Below are 18,863 nucleotides of genomic sequence, written 5' to 3' on the forward strand. Positions count from 1 at the left end.
TGACGGTTTGTGGCTGACCCAAAGTTACCCTGTGAGCTTCATAGATGAATGGAGACCAGAACCCAGATCTCCTGAGTCCAAGTCCCACAATCTTAACCACTGCACCACAATGGCTCTCAAATTTGGACTCAGGAACTCTTTGCACAATGAAATGTGCTTATTGTTAACTCATTGTCACCATAGTTAGTCAACTGGGTACAACTTTAGTGTGTTCATATGTATATATGTTTACATGTAAACTGTTTTTATATTATGTACAGTATCAATATTCAAGGTTTTCATCTCTGTAAATTGCCCGGAGCGCTTTGGCTATCAGGTGCCACATTGACATTAAAGGTACCATGTGAGACACTAAGACAGAAGCAGAGAAAGGGACATGTGTCCTTGTGTTCTGTCATGGTACTGCCTATCGCTATCTAAAGCAGATAGCAAATATGAAGTACAAATGAACACAAGTTAAGAGGACATCCTGATGCACTGTTCCTAAAATGATTTGCAAGAAGCTTACCTCTGAAATTGGCTTCTCATAAACATCTTCTCCGATAGATTTATCTTGGGCAAGGAGAGCATCTCTGTGCAATATTCTTAGGACATTCCCTGGAGCTGCAGATCCATAGTGTGCCTCCAGGACCTCAGGCTTTGTTTTCTCTGTCTTCAGCATATGGATCACATCTTCTCTAGCCTGCAAGTTCACACTCGTATTACTATGTGAAAATCACTGTGTCAGTCTTGTTAACCAAATGAAATGGCAGCATTCTTTACAGAAGGGATACTACCAGTCCAGCTTCTTCCTCTGCTGTGCAGCCACCAAAGTGCCAAGAGTGCCCATAACTAAATAATACAGGGTTCCTTTCCTCTTTTTTTGGGAGGAGGGGGAAGCCTCATATACAGAGAAGAAAAGAAATATGAAGATAGGCTAAAGATTCTCTCTGTCCGTCTGTTTTTAGAAATAGGTCTAAGGGACAAGCTGGTGGAAAGTCTCTAAAAAAGTAAACAGTGTGAACAGAGTGTTTCTGTCCCAAAACCAGAAGTCAGGATCACCCTTGGAAATTGACTGGGATTAGATTTGAGACTGACAAGAAGAAGTACTGCTTTGCAGAACACATTAATATTAGTAATGAATTTCTGCTAGATGTGTAGTGGATCCTACGTGAGAAGGCTGTTAACACAGGATTATTCATGTTATGTATGTATACTATGCATATATTAAATTATATGTGTATATTATATTTTATATATTGTATATAATATATAGAATTATATTTATACTCTATTAACTTAATTATTATATTATTTTTATGATTAGACCAGGCGAAGGCAACCTTTTTCAGCCTTAGGTTCATTTAACAGTCTGAGAAACTGTCTTGAGCACCATCACAAAATGTCTATTATGAACGAAGAGGCTATGGACCACTAAGCTGCCCCCCAAAGCTGAGTACAAGGTTGAAATGGAGTCTGAGCCCCAATAAACCAAGCAATTTCTCTGAATTGCTTTTAGTACTAACAAGAACCTAATTCTCAGTGATACTGCCAATATGAAAAAGCAGGGCTTTTTTTGTCATAGAACGCACCGGAATGGCGTTCTGGCACCGTTTTTCCCAATGGATTTTACGAAGTGATTTTGAATCACCTGTCGGTGTAGCAGGTCAGCAGCAAACGTCATTAACATAGTGCCTGCGGGCTGCTTTTGTGTCCGCACCACCCGGCTTGGGATGCTGCTCAGCTTGGGATTGGTGTGTGTGGTCGCGTGCTGGCGGCATGAGTTCCGGCATCTTTTTTTTTTTTTTACAAAAAAAGCCCTGTGAAAAATCATTTGTTTTCTTTAAAAAAAATGGGAAAGATTCAATGGCTTGGCTCCAAAAACGTTCCAGTGGGTGCATTGATGCTCATGCACCATATTATCTACCCTTGGATTAGACCAATTCAAGAGGTCTACCCATAGCTCTTAGCTGTAAGAGCTAAATGAAGCTTGCAGGAATGGAAGCAGTAAACTTCACAGTAACAGATGCTAAGGACAAGGGAAGACTTCATGGCGGTGTACAAAATCTTTCATAGTGTGGATAGGGAGATTTCCCCTTCTTTCATAATACTAGAGCCCAGGCCCTCCCTATGAATGGCAGGATATTCATGAGGGAATTTACTTCTGTAAATGTCATGATGGTCACCACTTTGGAGGACTTGAAAAGGAGACTGGATTAATTCATGGAAGAAAGGACTATCAGTAGCTACTCAGCCTGATGGGTTATATGCTACCTTCACCACGAGGGGCAGTATTCCTAGCTACACCAGTTTCTGGGGAACTGGGCAGGAGGGTTCTGAGGCACTTGTGTCCTGTCTGTGGAATCCTGTGGGCAGCTGGTTGGCTTCTGTGTGAACAGAATGGTGGACTAGATGGACCCTTGGTCTGAGCCAGCATGGTTCTTGTTATGTTCTTATCACAATCAGGTCACGCTTTTTATTTCATGTTATTATTTTATTTCTTTTGGTTGTTTTTACCCACTTTTCAGTCATATCAATTACTAAAACATGGCTAATTAAGATCTGAGATTGAGATTGAGACTGAGATCAAACAAAATCAGATCCAGCTTTAACACTTAAATGTAAAATGTGGATCGTAAGCTTATCTTAACCACCATTTTAAAGGTTGGGAGGGGGAGCCTTTTAATGTGCCACACAAGGCCTGATACAGTGGCCAGCGAATGTTTCCCACACAGTGCTTGGAAACATTCTCCAAAAGGCTTATGGTGGTACTCATCAGCTTAACAGATGGTAGGACTTTTGTAAAGGTTTTCATCTTCTCCTTCTAAGAGGTGGGAAGATAAATATAGAAGCAGCTTCAGCAGCTCCAGTGGTCTAGTTGACATGAAAGGGCATGCCTGTGAAACTCCAGAGATGACTGCCTGATTGAAGTTAGGAAAAAAATCTAGACTAGTCATACCTGTGGCTACATCCAGTTCTATTCTGGTAGGATACACTTGGGGTTATTCAAGGCCCCTAGCATGTAGTCTTCAAACTTCTGCCATTCCTACTTTGTACAGGATGTAGCTGGAAGTAGTTGCTCTTTGGGTCAAAATATAATCTGTGAACAATCTGGACATTTACTGAGATTTTCTGTGCTGCCTGGAAATACCAGCTCATTGCTTGACTTATTTTAGGGCCATCTCTAACGAATGCTTTAAGTCAACATGTTTCTTTTCCTTTTAAAAACATTCTTGACTTCTAGGTACCAACAACTTTGATTTGTAGCTAATAGATGTTCTGTGTTAAGCCATTATTCAGGCTTTGTTGACTGAACTGATCTGTTGATTCAATAGTACAATGCACACTGTGCAGTTGTAAAGAAGCCAGACAATTAGCATTATTTTTAAGTAATATCCTCCACAACATTCTTGGAATTCATTGGGTATTATTAACTTCCCAGGATGTTCTGGCCTTCATGGTGGACAGCTAGGAACACATAGCTAAAAGCACCAAGAAACAGAAGATTAGAGTTTAGAAAGTTCATATTTCTTCTTCTGATTATACTACAATCGTAACTGTCAATCCCTCAGCATAAGTACGGTGTGTTACTTTGGTCAGTTTATTAATAGTGCAACAGCTGTTGTGTACCAAGATAAGAAATAAGATACAGTCATGGGTCCCCCATGTAGTGTTGTGGTTATACTAGTGGCACATTTTCTAAATTCTAAGATTTACACTGGCCTAACAGAGGGTATAAGTAAAACCTTACATTTTGAGCATTTAAAGAAATTCAGGTACCTGCTCTCGTACAGTCAAAAGTGCTATATGCCTAAGATGTTACCTTACAATCCAAAATGAAACTCTCCTGTTTTTTAAACCTCCCTACTGATTTCTAGTCCATTGCGGAGCACAATTTGAGTAGTGCAGGACCAAAGTACCACCAGATCAAAGTATTTGGCAACAGCTTTTCTGTTATTTGAGGTGGTAAATTCTAATACTCTTTAAAGATGGAGGTAAGGGGATCAAGAATTTCTTCTCCCACACTAATCACTTGTTTGTTAGCAATGTCACTTCCTAATTTCAGACAGAATGCCCTGTCAGCCTTCCCCAGCCCAGTAACCTCTAAATCCATTGGACTATAATTGCCATCATTACCATCCAGTTGATCATATAAGCTGGGAATGATTGGCATTGTAGTCCAACACATCTGTATGGGGACAGGGCAGAGAAGGCTTCCCTGTGGAAACAATGCTCCATCATGATGTAGCAATGATTCCCGGGAACACTATTGAAAGGATGGCTGATCCCACTGGGACATTGTAACATGGCATCTTTCCCACTGGGAATCCCACATCTTTAATGGTAAGCCTCCAATGCCTGCTATTACAATTCTTCCTATACCCTAAATACCAATGAATATCCCCCTGCCTTTTTGAGTGAGAGAGTTGGGGAGGTGACATGGCAAAAGCAGAGGGATTACTCAGCCCGGCACTAACTCAATGAGCTTTTAAGCCCTACAGACCTGGAACTAGGGAACTGGGGTAGCTAGAACAACACTCCCACAAATGATGCTTTGTGCACCGAGTTCATCATTTGAGACCCTTGCCTGAATGCTGCTGTGGAGGTGGGGCCCAGCCTTCTCATAAGACAGCATTTCCCACCAGACAGTTCAGGTACAGAATGTGAAATAAATTGAATAGAAAGGAAAAGAGTCAGCAGGTGGCTCTGAACAGTCAAGGTTAACAAGTGAGATTGGTCAGGCACTGACTGAGAGCCAAACCACCTTGGGCATTGGGAATAGGTGGGGGAGACATTGTAGAACAAGGATGGGGAAAGTGAATTCCTCAATCCAGGAAGCTGGCACCAGGCCAGACAGATGAACCAAATACATAATGCCAGGTGTTCCGATCGGTCTGCCCACAAACAACATGAGCCACTCCAAGGGTGAAGTCAAGACTCTAGGAAAAGGAAGGGAACTTCCAGTCTGGAATCAACTCTTCCCATGGGCAGAAGCTACTCTAGCAAACTGGCAAGAGAGTCACTTTGATGTGTATCACAGCAACACCCATTAAGCCCTCCATAAAGGACTATATGTCATGAGCTTTAATTCTGACCTGCTGGAAAGAAAAGGGACAGCCACTGTCAGTTGGTAGGAACTGAGAAAGGGCCATCTTAGTTGTGGTGCCATAGTAGTGGAACCTCTCATCAGAAAGGCTTTGTTGGCACCACCCACAGCTTTTTGGTGTTGGATGAAGACATGAGAACATACGAAAAGCCATAATGGATCAAACCAAGGGTCCATCTAGACCATTGTTCCATACACACAGTGGCAATCCAGTTGCCCACAGAATCCTTCAAGTAGGATGGGTGCTGCCCAAGCTCCTCAGCAACCAATGTATGCAGGCATGCTGCCTCTAGTAAAGGAAGCAGCACATAGCAAGCAGGGCTAGTAGCCACTGAGAGCCTAATCTTCCATGAATCTGTCCAATCCCCTTTTAAAGTCATCCAAATTGGTGGCCATCACCACTTCCAGTAGCAACAAATTCCATAGTTGAAATATATGTTGTGTGAAGATGTACTTCCTTTTATCTTTCCAAAACTCTCACCAATCAGCTTCATGGGATGACTCTGAATACAAATGTTATGGAGAGCAAGAAAAATCTCTCCCTCCCCATTTTCCCCACACCATACATTATTTTAAACAGCACCATCATTTCTGCCCTTACTCACCCCTTTTCTAAGCTAAACACTCCCACCTAAACAGTCCTGGTAGGGGAGCTTCTCTAGTCCCCTAAGCATTGCCCTTCTCTGTACTTTTTCCAAATGAATAATATACTTTATCAGGTAAGGTGACTGGAACAGAACACAATATTCCAAGTGCAGTCGTACCCAAGATTTGCACGAGGGAAGTGAGATTTTGGCAGTTCTATTTTCTATTCTGTTCCTAATGAGGCTTAGCATGGAGTTTGCTTTTTTCACAGCAGCTGAGCACTGGGCTGACATGTTCATCAAGCTGTCCACCACTACCCCAAGATCCCATTCTTGCTATGTCACTGCCAGCTCACGTCCCATCAGCCCCATACTTGAAGTTGGGATTCCCCCCCCCCCGCCAATGTGCATTACTGTACACTTGCTTACATTGAACTGCCATTGACTTGCTATTTTCTCAGGCCCTCAGCTTTTTAGTTCTGCCAGCCTTTTATTGCTACTAGTTTTATTCACTGATCTAATTTTGTATTGCTTTACTGTGAGTCTATTTATTCTTATTGTTTTACCCTTATTGTTGTGAGTTGCCCTGAGAAAATTTATATTTAGTAGCATACATACAATCGTGCTTCTTAAATACAGACATCTCCTTTTCTCTTTCCATTTCTGTTCCTGCCTTCCGAAACACTGATATCACATATTCAAGATAATTTTCATGGGTGCATAATCTGCATCATTCCCCAGTGGTTCTTATGCATTCTTATTTCCCATGGCATGCAAATTAGGACTCATTTCTCATTCAAAGCACACACCAGCTAGTTCTCACAGATCCAGTAAAACCCAGGCTTATTGTCCCATCTGAAGCAGAGCTTGGCTACCAGTTGTGCATGAATACTGCCTAAGGTATGTTCACCATTTTCCATGTTCAAAGCAGTGGCCACATAACCACTGAGCACCATTCTGGTCGACCTAGTATTCATCAGTTACACTTGTTAACAAGGCCAGAGCAACCTCCTTTACTACTACGATTCCTTTCTTCTAGTGTTTATGTATGATGGTTTCTTATCCATGTTTATTTCATTAACCTCTATACTGGTCAAGCTCTCCAAAGATATCTTTCAGCAGTTTGCAGAGATTAACATCTATCAGAAATATTGCTAACCGAGAGTTACTTTTGCCGCAGAACAGCAACAGGCAATCGGATTACAAACTTTAGCTTATTCAGGACACACAAATGAATAGCCCAGCGATAAACCCGTTGGACCGGTTCAGTGAATTGAGTATCCTGTTACATAAACCCTGTGCTGTTGGCTGCTTCCCCTAAACTAGCTAATGAAGTCTGATGTCAGAGGAAGAATACTGGACCAGGCAGGCCACCGATCTAAGCCAGTGAACCTGTTATATTCCTCTGTGCACATTGACAGAAACCATGTCTCCCACGGGGCTGAGGACCCTGGCCCCAAATGTTTAGAAAGCAAGATGAGGGGTGCCTGTTTCGGGGATGCAGAGGAGCCTCACTTTGCTCCTTCTTGCGCCGGGCTTTGGAACAGATCAAATGAGCCCTGCGAGACCTCTGTTCACGAGTCCCTGCCCACCCGGCTTTTGGTTCTGCTTTATTGCCAGAGAACTGCATGGATGATGTCACCTTTCTCTGAAGAGAGAACAGGCCACCAGAGCCTTTCACTGACATAATTCATTATCTGTACTCTGGCCCAGGGACAGGAATTCCCATGACAAGGAATTAACTCTCCCCTCTCAGTGTTTAAAGGGTTGAAAGATATCACTTCTGGTTTTGTTGACAGTAAAAAGGAGCTTTGTTCGCTATTATCACACCAAAAGGAAGGTTAGCGGAGCCTGGGGTTCCATGATCCTTGGCACCGCAAGAAGCAAACTTGGAAGGTCACTGTAGATTATGCACACAAATCAAAGCGTCTTGAGTTGTGTGTTTTACATGCTTCAATAATGAAGGCATCACAATGGATAAACCAGCTGACTTGAGTTTTGCTGTAGCCAGTTATTAGAGATGTTCTCACGGACATATTTAGCTATCTGTAGATATCATTTACATAAAGTTATCAGTGACTGGTGCTACTGTGGGTAACCAGAGCTGCCTTGTTCTCTGCACCACCAATTTTTGGAGGCTTGCAGGAAGATTATAGACTGCCCTAGGGATACTTATGGGCACCCATTAGTTCTGCTAATTGTGTATGATACAGCCATTCGGCCAAGACCAACAAGACTACATGGCAATTTTCCAATCCTGATTTCCCCTCCCACACCCTGGCAGCTGCTATTTTTAAAGGGAAAAAACAGACGTGTTAAATGCAGTCATGCATTCAACGTATAGTCTGGTCTGTCCTTCAGATTAATCAGGGCCCTGAGACTGTGTAGTTTCCCCACTTTCCCAGAGAAGAATAAAATCAAAAGTCAAATAAAATCTCCTTTTGACAAGAACAGAATTCCCACAGTGAATACAACAAAGCTGCAAAAGGAAAGAAACAATCACAGAGGGAGTTGTGTGTAGACAAATAGGCAGAGTCGGAAATTATATACTGACAATGAACCAAACATCAGGACACAAAAATGCAGGACAAGTAGCAAAAAGAGAAGTTAATTTGCTCTGCATAAGAACTTGGCGATGAGCTCTCAGGTCATTTGGACATCCCTCTTTCAGCCAATTTGCTTCATAGTTAACAACACAAACAATTCCTTAAAATGCTACCAAGCACTTGGAGTAATTGGGTAATGTATTGAAACTGACTCACATGCTTGTAGCAACAGGTGAATTTAATTAGGAGTGGCCACAGTAGATGATATGGGTAGACAAGTAGTGCCAAAGTCAATGAAATGACTCTCATGTGGCTAGCCCTTGTGACTTTGATGTTTTCATTAATGAAAAGCACACACGAGGGAGCCAGATTTCGAACCATAGTTGTTGGCTGTTTTTTTCACAGAAAAATCTGCCATGCCAGGCAAGTCATGTGAGAAATGTTGGGGCTTCCCAAACCCAGCTGAACTGCACTCTGCCATCATGGGGCCACTGCAGAAAAGCCCTTTCTCTCGTGTCCACCAACTTGGTTGTTCTTATGGAGGAGCACAAGGGAAGGGCCCCAGCTGCACATCTCAATACGTGGGCAAGCTGATAGGAGTCATATAATTTTACCCAACCTATGGACTATGTGGCAGCTAGGTAGTGTTGGACCCAGTCCTCCTGTAAGCAGAAGTCCATTTGCCTGAAAGGACTTCTCTGCCTTCCTCTCCCCACCCCAGCCCCCAGAGCGCATCCTGAATCTCCTCTAGACTGCCCGTAGCTGAAGCTCTCTGGAATGGAGATCTGGAGTGGGGGCTGCATGGAAGACAGGAACTCCATTCTGCCACCAGTTTCCTCCCACTGGTGGAAGACCGCAATTAGGTACAACCCGCACCCACAGTGTTGAGTGAGATCTTAACAACGCATACATCTGTGGGTGAGCAAGCTTGCATGGTTTGTAGACCCCTATTGCACTAGAACAAATTCAAGCTGCTATGCTTGAATCTTAATTCACCAGGGGCTTCTTTACACATAACATTTTTCCAAGACAGAGAAATGGGGAGGACAGGCAGTGCACCTATCTGAGCTTCCTGAGGCTGTGTGCTGTGGAGCCCTCATTAGGTACAGAAAGAAATGGGGCGATCCCTGTGACTGGCAGGCATTACCAACACTCGGGGTTTGCCAGTCCTAGTATTGTTCTGGCCGTGTAGGAGGCCCAGAGGAAGCAGTCCGCACCACAGCGTTCACTGGCTTCCTGGGTCATGCTGAGTTGAGTCAGGACCTTGGAGAGCACAGTACCTGAAGGGCTAACGGGAGCGTTCTCCCCTAAGAAGCTGTTGTTCCAGCAAGTGTTGCCATCTACCAGGCCTTAAGAAGGCTGGCAGAGCCTGGTCTTTTACTGGCTTCACCCCATCTAGGTACTGACTCTACTTCTGCATCTCTGCAATCTCATGCTCCTGCACAGTTGAGGGAGATGAGAATCTGCAGGGGAGCGATCCTTGGAGTCAGATGATGAGCAAGCCTTGTAACCTGGCTGGGAATATATAGATGGGTGCTGAGAGCTCCCCCTGAAGTAAGGTTACTTGTGAACATCTGAACCTGAGCCCTCCTCAGGATAATGTGAAGCCTCAGAATAGGGGGCATGACTAATGGAAATGTTAAGAGCCTGGCCTTTTGCCCCTCTCTGTCCGTTGTGCAGTGCCTGCTCCTGCACTTGAAGGACCTGCTTCCAAATGCTTCATGTGTTAGGTTCAGTCCCAGGGAGATCATAACACAGTGTCATTAGTGATATGCATTATGCATATTTATTTTGCAGTCAGAAGAAATCTGGTATGTGATCCAACAGTGTTTCAATGTAATCCTGGAGGTGGTCTAATAATTAACTACAGAGATTGATTTCCCCACCCCAAAACTGTCACTTATTTTATTTACAAAGGGAAATTAATGCATTTGTGTTTGAAGATATAATCACATCCTTATTTCATGTTTTGCCAACAGCATAATTGTTTTGATTATAGGTCAGCTGGCCAGACATCTGGCATAAACTTTTATTCAAAGTCAATTAAACCATGCAAACCTAGAAAAAGGCCAGGATATAATAATTCACAGTGTGACACTTGTTCCATTTTAACCAATAGGTGGAGCCTGAAACCCAAATACTTAAGAGATTTTCATGCTTTAAGAACTCATATGAGCTGTTTTATACTCGTTCTCATTAAAATAAACTTTTGCATAAGGGGAGATGTATATTTTGCTCATGCAGGGCAGTCTGCTCCTCAGCAAAAGAGTAAGAGATCCAAGTCTGTTCAGGGTTTGTACCATGATAATCTAAGACACAGAAGAACAAACGACCGTATGATGAACAGCATTCTGGGTAGCTAGTCACTATCAGGAGCCAGATTAGTTTTTGCATTTTTTCTCTATGCACACTCATATATTTCAGGCAGAATAGATATTCTATTCCCAATCTCCACAGGTTTGCAATACTTGATTTCTTTTTTCCACTGCTAGATGCATGACTGTTATTCCCCTGTCAACATTTCTAGTGACCTGTTGTTGAAATTTGTTGAAATCTGGCTTTTTGTTATATCTGAACCCATTCTAGTAAACAAACTGTGGTTTTTAAAACAGCCACAAATCAAAAATAGAACCCACAGTTTGTTCTTGGCTTTTGAAAGCTGGCTTGGTTAAAGTGCAGGTGGGCAGCAAGCAACTCTCCAAATGTTTTAGAGTTCAACTCCCCAGCATTGCTGACCTTTGGGCAGTGTGGAAGGGACTTGAAGTCAAAACCACTAGAGATCAATCTTCTGCCTACCCCTGGTTTAAACCATGGCTTGTTCTGTGTCTGAACCCAAAATCATGGCACATCCCTGGCTTGCTTGCTTTACTATCCACCCTTGAAACAAAGGTGTCTGACAAGAGCAGCCTGAAAAATGAATCTGTCTTCAGACAAGCCAGATGAGTAGAGCAGAAGTAACCCAAAAATAGAGAAAGAAAACTCACTGTTTTGTTTGCTCATCTGCAAGACAAGCATGGTCAACATAAAACATGATTTAGCATCATGTGTGAACACAGCTAGTGTTACAAGTCTGGTGCAGGGATCAGAGGTGGGTTAGGGGTATTCACTTTATTGGGAGGAATGAATGATACCATAGCTAACAGGAAAGGTGTCTCATATGGCTGGAGCTTGATGCTGCATTGTGTTTCTTAAAATCTGTAATACAAATATATTAGTCTTTAACATGCTACAGAACATTCTGGATTGTATCCAAAGCAACTCCCACATGAAAGAGATTCCATACCCCCCGCCACATTGCAGCCCGCTGCTCCCTTCAGGGGAAGGGCACTGCCAGTAGACAAGAGAGGCAGCTGCCTCAAGCAGCTGATCTGGAATGTCAAGAAAGAAAGAAAAGGGTCATTATTTAATTTATTATTATCGTCTTTTACTACCAGGGAGAGGAGAAGGCACTGGTTGATCTCTTCTCATTGATTCCAGAGTGCAGGACACAAAATAATGGACTTGTGTTAAACGAAACCAGATTTAGACTAGACACCAGGAAGAATTTCCTTGCTGTCAGAGCAGTATGACAATGGAACCTATTACCTGGGGAAGTTGTGGGCTCTCCCTTACTGGCGACATTCAAAAAGCATCTGGGCAATCCCCTGAATGAGACAGCGTAAGTTAGCATCCTGCAATAACAGGGGGTCAGACCACATGGCCTTCTGGCCCCTTCCAGCTCTACTCTTCTCGCAGAAGTCAAAATAACTTGACCAGCCTTAAATATTTTACACCTTGACATTGGGAATGGATGTACTACTTGCTGATCTTCCTCAGGTAGCCAAGCACCTCCTGATATTATTGAAAGGCACCTCTTGAGGATTAGGGGCTCTCAGGAAATGTTGGCGGGGGGGAGGCTACACGGGAAAGTGAAAGCAGGATAAAATGAACAGAAGCAGCTTCTGTGAGCCCCACTGTTTTTAATGCTACCTCACCTCTCTTTTGCCCAGAGCCAATGTTAGAGGGTGCCCTAAATCTCTGCAAGGCCTTCACTCCACCACCCTGCCATCCATGGGCACTTGCCAAAAGAAAGGTACAGGGCACCTTTACACATTTCTGTGCAAAGTTACAAATCTCCATTGCATCTAATCTCCTGTATTAGCTGGCGTTTTGCTTGTTTTAAAATGTATTCCACTGTTGCAGAAAACAGAACTTCAGCAGAGGTGTTAAATTGGGAGGAAATTGCAGATTTCCCTTCTAAAAACATGCAAAGATATGTTTTGAAAGATGGACAGTAAAATACTATGTTATTGTGACAGCATAGGGGTTTCCCTTGCTCCAAAGGATAATCCTTCATGCAAATCTCTGGCCTAGCTTTCCAGGAAAATATTGTTCTTCCAGATAATCAAATCAACCAAACTGCCTGCATAGCTATACATTGAGCTAGCATGTCAAATCACCTTTGCTAAGCTGAAAAGGTGGGGGCCTTTACGTCTGGCTACAGAGCAGGATGAAAATCTAATAAATAAGCAAACATATAATAGATTTATATCCTGCACTTTTTATTTTAAAGAACACAGAATGGCTTACATCATTTTCCTCCTCCTGTTTTCAATCTTATCCCCACAACAACAGCCCTTTCAGGTAGGCTGGGCTGAGAGGCTCTGACTGGCCCAAAAGCTCCCAATTGGCTCCATGGCTGTGTGGGAAGTAGGATCCAGGTCGCCTGAATCCCAGACTCATGTTTTTAACCACTATACCATACTGGTTCTCTCTCTCTCTCTCTCTCTCTCTCTTTTACTACACCTTTAGCTAGATGGGTGGCCACATATAGAAATGGAGCAGGCGGTTGAACTCAATGGCTTTTTTGGATCCTTCCCATTCTTATTCCATTCTATGGAGCTTACTTCTGAGTAGGCATGCATTAGATGTCATTGTGAAACCAAGGAATGTCTAAGAGCCAGTGTGGTAGAGTGGTTAAGAGTTTGAGACTGGGACTCGGGAGATCTGGGCTCTAGTCCCCATTCAGCCATGGAGCTAACTGGGTGACTTTGTCCCAGGCACAGGCTCTAAGCCCATCTACCTCACAGGGCTCTTGCGATGACAACATTGAGAGGTGTGGGAGAATTATGTAAGCCATCTTGAATTCTCTGAAAGGCAAAAAGGCAGGATATAACTGTAGTAATAAATAAATTCTCACAAGCAAAGCCATAAGACAGCATTAAGGTTTGCCTTGCAGGGTGCAAGTATATAAGCTAATGATTGCAAATATAGTTGCAAAATGATTTGTTAAGGAAATATTCATCATTTTAAAATATATTTTCTCATGAACTTCTACCAGTTATGAGAATATCCTACACTGCCCCTGTTCTAGTAGAACTCACTGCTTGTGAGTTCTGGAATTCTCAGTTCCTGAAGCAATCAGAAATGTGTGGAAATGCCAGAAAGGAATTCCACAGACCTGCTCTATGACGGAAAGAAGCAGTTCCATTCATTTCTGGGGTTGTTTCTTGTTCCTGTTGTGCTATGGTTGGTTCTGTCAGTGCAAGAGAACAAGCACGTTTGCAGCACCTGTATAGATACTGTCCTTCTTTTACCAAAATGTCTTTCTTCACTCCTCCTTTCTTTACTTAGAGCACAGTTCTTTCCCATTGAACCATTTCTAAGTCCTATTGATCTCAAGGTAAGACTTCAGTACATGGTTGAATTTTTCTCATTAAACCCCTCATTAAATCATGCTCTTCACACACACACAGGTTATGATACTATTGCTCTCCTTTCGTGATTGTAACAAGCTCCATGAAAAAAATCTACGAGTAACTTCTTGGTTCCCAGCATAAATGCGTGCACCTTTTTATAGAGGAAGAAATTAAGTGAAGGAAATATTTGGAAAGACCAAGTGTTAGGAGGGGCAGCAAATATGAGTTGCACTGGCTATCCTAATACATTTGAAAGTATACTGCTGCTGTAATGACTGAGCTTCCTGTGTTTCACTGAGCCCAGTTATTCATTGTCTACTGGGGTATATTCTGTGGGTTGGACATCATAGTAAAAGACAGACTTCCTCAACAGGATGCCATCAAGATATTCTGTACGACAACTCCCATCAGCTGCCACGAGTACAACCCATGGTTCAGGATGATGGGAGTTGTATTCTGGAGAGTGCCATTTTGAGGAAAGTTAGTCCATAGAGAATGTTGTCATCTGAAGACAGATCATAATGGTTAACTAAAGTGTTTGACTTTCCTGACTTGGCTATAGCAAAGAAATGCCTAAGAAATCATTCTTCCCTTTCTGGATGTCCATTCAATCAGTTTGTTCTTATGGGTCAATTCACACAACCAGGTTAACATAGTAACCATGTTTCTTTAGCAGACTCAGTGTGAATGTGAAGTAACCATGAAGCAATTGTCTCATTAGGAGCATAACTTGGCCAAGGTTTGTTCAGCTTACATTTTTATCACCAACTCATCTATATGAGCCGGGCTTATACAGATAGCAACATGGCAACAGGTCTTCTCTCTGTTGGCCCCTTCCCTCTGGTATAACTTCCCCTTTTCGTCATGCCAGGCAGTGATGATCATGTGCTTTCAATTATTATTTAAAATTACTAGTTTACACTGCCTTTTCCTGACCACTAACTTGTTTAAATGTACTTTTCAAAAACATAGAAATAAAAATGATAATTGTTTTATAATTTGTTGTAAACTAATTCAGGATGCTTAAAATGGGAAGCAGTATGTAAATAGTCTAAAATATATAAAAATATAGCTTATGTCTTATATTCACAGGATAGTTGTAGGGGCCTTGTAGGCAATCTAGTCCACCATTTGCTCAGGGCAAGAAATCTCAAGTTGGAAATGCTGTAAAACCTCTGATGAGGAACAGCCCTCCACCACCCTTGGACCAGGGCACAAATGTTTCTTGTACTATATAAATGCAAATCTTAAAAAAAAATCAGAGAGAATTTCCAATATACCTGTAATTCTCCTTCCATTATACTTAGAAGCCAGACAAGGTCTTCTTTAGAAAGCTCTATTGATTTCTTGGATTTCTTCTCATTAGGACCACACAATTTGCTGTGTTGCTTGACTGTTCCAGAGCTGGAGACCTCATCTTCTTTTCGATTTGATTTCTTTCTCTTTGCATCTTCCTGAAAGTTTTGATTTTCTGTGGTGTTGTTAATAGACTTGGCCTTGGAGAAATGCTCATTGGATGAGCTCTCTCCACCTTGATTTCGGGATCTCATCCTGACCTAGATAAATAAATAAATAAAAATGAGTGGGAGTCTATAAGAAGGTCTATTTTAAAATCTTTTTAAAAATGCAAAAGATGCTTTCCCATAGGCACAGAAGTTTCAAGGCACCTACAATGAATCAATAACAAAATCTATCAAAATAGTAAAAAAATAATCATCATCATCACCATTGGTGGAAACCAGAGAATCCAACAATTTAAGACAGATTTATTTGCATAACACTATTATTCATCACTCAGCCACACATGAAGAGCCATGTTTAAACCTGAAAAGTGCTTTGGAAAACAAAACTTTGACAAATATTATGAGAGGCAGCCACTCTAAAAATTAAGCTAGAGCATCAAATGAAGAAAATTATCTAATTATCTCCAGTGTACAACAGCACATTCAGTTTGAATAACTGTGCATTGATTCAGACTACATTGTACTGAGGACCCACCCATCAATGGAACGTAACTTAGTCATGGATAATGAAAGCCTCTTTGATTTCAACAGGTTTGCTCCAAGAATGACAAAGTCTGGATCCAGCCCAGTTAGATACGTGTTTGGCGGCCCTTATCCTGCTGTCACTAAAAGGACTCAAGGCATATCAAACAGTAGGTTCCTCTAACATTCTGATCACAAAACATGTAATATTTTCCATTAAAATATACATAATTGCCGATTGAGGTTCTGTCACCAGCTACACACTCCTCAAGACAAAAGGCTTCTAACTGAAGTCTCTATAAACAGGCCAGTTAGGCTTGTTTTGTGATACAAAAAACTAAAACACAAAACAAAAAGAGTACTGCAGAGATGATTAACAAAAATCACTAACAGAATTAGAATAGCAGCTGTTAGGAAAATGTTGATTCATGATAAGAAGTTGATTCCAAACTGCATCTCTCACCTCCCCTCCCAACCAAAAGGCACAAACTTCACCTCCAGGGCCAATCAGGGAGAACATATGATGGTACTCAGCTGATCTGCCGTTTTGATCTTATCTTGCACAACCAGAGTAATAATGTTACAACTACCCTCATCTAACTCTGCCTGTTAATGGAGTTTCTCACAGGACCAGATGTGGTCTGGTTCTCATTGGCTTCCTGGCTTCTCACTGGGCCTGCTGGCCTTGGCATTTCAGCTAAGAATTCCAATCCTGCCCTTTCTTCCAGTTCTGATTCAGATTCTGAGGCAACAACCTTGGAAAGCTCTATTTTCAGAGAAATGGGCTTAGTCCCTACATCACAGCCAAGGTTCTTCACAGCTCTGTTTCTCTCTGTGACCTAGTTCACAGACTTATGGAGGGAAAATAAGCCACAGTGGCTGAGGCAGTTGCAAGCTGCCTAATTAGAATAACTTCCCTTGCAGGGTGCAGGCTGTTGAGATGTCTGAACCTGGTGGCAGTGGGTGGCTGCGAAGGCTGACAAACCACCCTGCAATCAACCTCCCCGGCTACCTACCTTCACTGGGGTTGTACATCACAGCAAACGGTGACCAGCAAAGGGCAGTTATGGAAATGAGGTAGGTGGGAAATTAAGCAGGAAAGCCTTATTTTCCCTCCATAATTGCATAAACCTGCTTACCTCCTGTATGTTCCTTTGATTCTGTGACCTTGCTACACCCATCTCATCACTGCCAAGATCTCTTAGCATGTTTTTCCTAACTATCTCTAGTTGTGGAATCTGCTCCACTCCAAGATGATGAAGACCATTATTCTTTCCAGCTCAATAATTTTCTTCTGATATTTTCCTCTGTCTCTGAGAGTTCACAGTCACAGAAAACTGTTTTCTGTACCTGCACAGTTAATTAGGCACATTATCTAGTAATAATGACTGAAGTAAACATGTGCAAATCCACACTGAAAATGCTTTTATGTTGGTATTTTGTAATAACCCACCCCTCCTCCGAATTTAACGAGGCTTAGGATCATATCAAAAAGCAGGGAACACAAGTACCCCACATTTTAGTGTCTGAACATTTTAGTGTCTTTAAATAAGAAATTCAATTACACAAGAGGAATAGTGATAATTTAAATCCTAAAGTACTTGAGCAAATCAGTTTTGGGGGCCATCTACAGGGCAGTTAGCTAGGGCTATGCTTCTCTGCTATACCTAGGTTGTGATTAGACCATTATTATTACACTGCTTTAGTTCTATTAATATTCCCCAGTCTAAGTAGCTGAGATCCACAGAAAGGCATTACTTTCCCAAACTCAGACCTGTTTGTGCAATAAAGGGATCCCACATTTCCTAACAAAGCTGCCCTAAGGCTTATTAAATAATGACAGCATTGCATCTGGAACACTCAGAATGTGCAAGATTGCATGCTAAATTGATACTGTTATCATGTACTATGGTAGCTTCTAATAACCAAGAAGACTCTCCCCATCTTTTATTGCACATCTTGAAGCTAAGACCGTGTGCCATGCAGCTCCTCAGAAGTTATTGTCTTCTTGTGTATTGTAGTAATAAATAAACCTGTTGTGAAGGTACCTGAACCTATTGTGTGTTGTCTACAGAGCAGAGCTTAAGATGTGCAAGATTGCATGCTAAATTGATACTGTTATCATGTACTATGGTAGCTTCTAATAACCAAGAAGACTCTCCCCATCTTTTATTGCACATCTTGAAGCTAAGACCGTGTGCCATGCAGCTCCTCAGAAGTTATTGTCTTCTTGTGTATTGTAGTAATAAATAAACCTGTTGTGAAGGTACCTGAACCTATTGTGTGTTGTCTACAGAGCAGAGCTTAAGAAGTAGACTGCAAGCTGAGCAGGTAAATCCACCACCACCACCAATAGTAATCATGTCCTTCACTCCTGTGAAGGCCACTAATCCAAGGGCCATTACAGGGAGATAAGGAATCAGGGAAATAATTGACGATTTTAGCCGCAGGTGGAAAGGCATTGTTCAGACACTAGGTCAATTCATTAAGAAACAATAGAACAGCATACAGACCTATCTACACATTTCCTAGAGGCTGGTTCTACCTATCCGTGGAGAAAGGACTTGTTACTACCCAAGTCACCTGAAATAGTGGATCTATTCTCTGATACTATTAGGGGTTTTGTTGTTGTTGAGCACAATCATTCCCAAAATGGGCAGTTACAGGAATGAAATATGCAATTCCAAAAGAACATTGCTGCAATACAAAATCCAATCCATTTAAAAGTTGGGTTGTTAGCAGATATAGAAAGTAGCTGATAGCACGAAAAGTAAAATTTGTGGTCCCGGCCGCACTACAAGCCACGAACCTAAGCAAGCATATTTACTTCTTCTGCTCCAAAAGCCAATCCCCAATCATGTCTGCTACTTTCTAGAGCTGCTTCCCCAGTCCGATGCACTTCAGTTCCACTCAACTCCAGACAGAATGGCCAATGGTCAGGAATACTAGGGTTGTAGTCCAAAACATTTGGAGGGCAACAGACT

At 42.1% G+C, this 18,863-nt stretch overlaps 1 protein-coding gene across 5 annotated transcripts in view; it reads right to left on the reverse strand.

Annotated features, from left to right (window-relative positions):
• FILIP1 (filamin A interacting protein 1) overlaps positions 1-18,863 on the reverse strand; it is a 107,217-nt gene that overhangs the window by 42,608 nt on the left and 45,746 nt on the right. For all 5 annotated transcript variants that reach the window (XM_044421618.1, XM_044421617.1, XM_044421616.1 and 2 more), the window contains 2 exons: positions 15,175-15,450; positions 509-682 (listed from right to left, as the gene is read on the reverse strand). In XM_044421618.1, the coding sequence (XP_044277553.1) occupies positions 509-682; positions 15,175-15,444 (444 nt within the window). In that variant the 5' untranslated portion in view covers positions 15,445-15,450. The remainder of the gene's footprint in view (positions 1-508; positions 683-15,174; positions 15,451-18,863) is intronic.

The sequence above is a fragment of the Varanus komodoensis genome, unplaced genomic scaffold (genome assembly GCF_004798865.1).
Source record: "Varanus komodoensis strain SLA01 unplaced genomic scaffold, ASM479886v1 scaffold12, whole genome shotgun sequence".
Classification (NCBI taxonomy): Eukaryota; Metazoa; Chordata; class Lepidosauria; order Squamata; family Varanidae; genus Varanus; species Varanus komodoensis.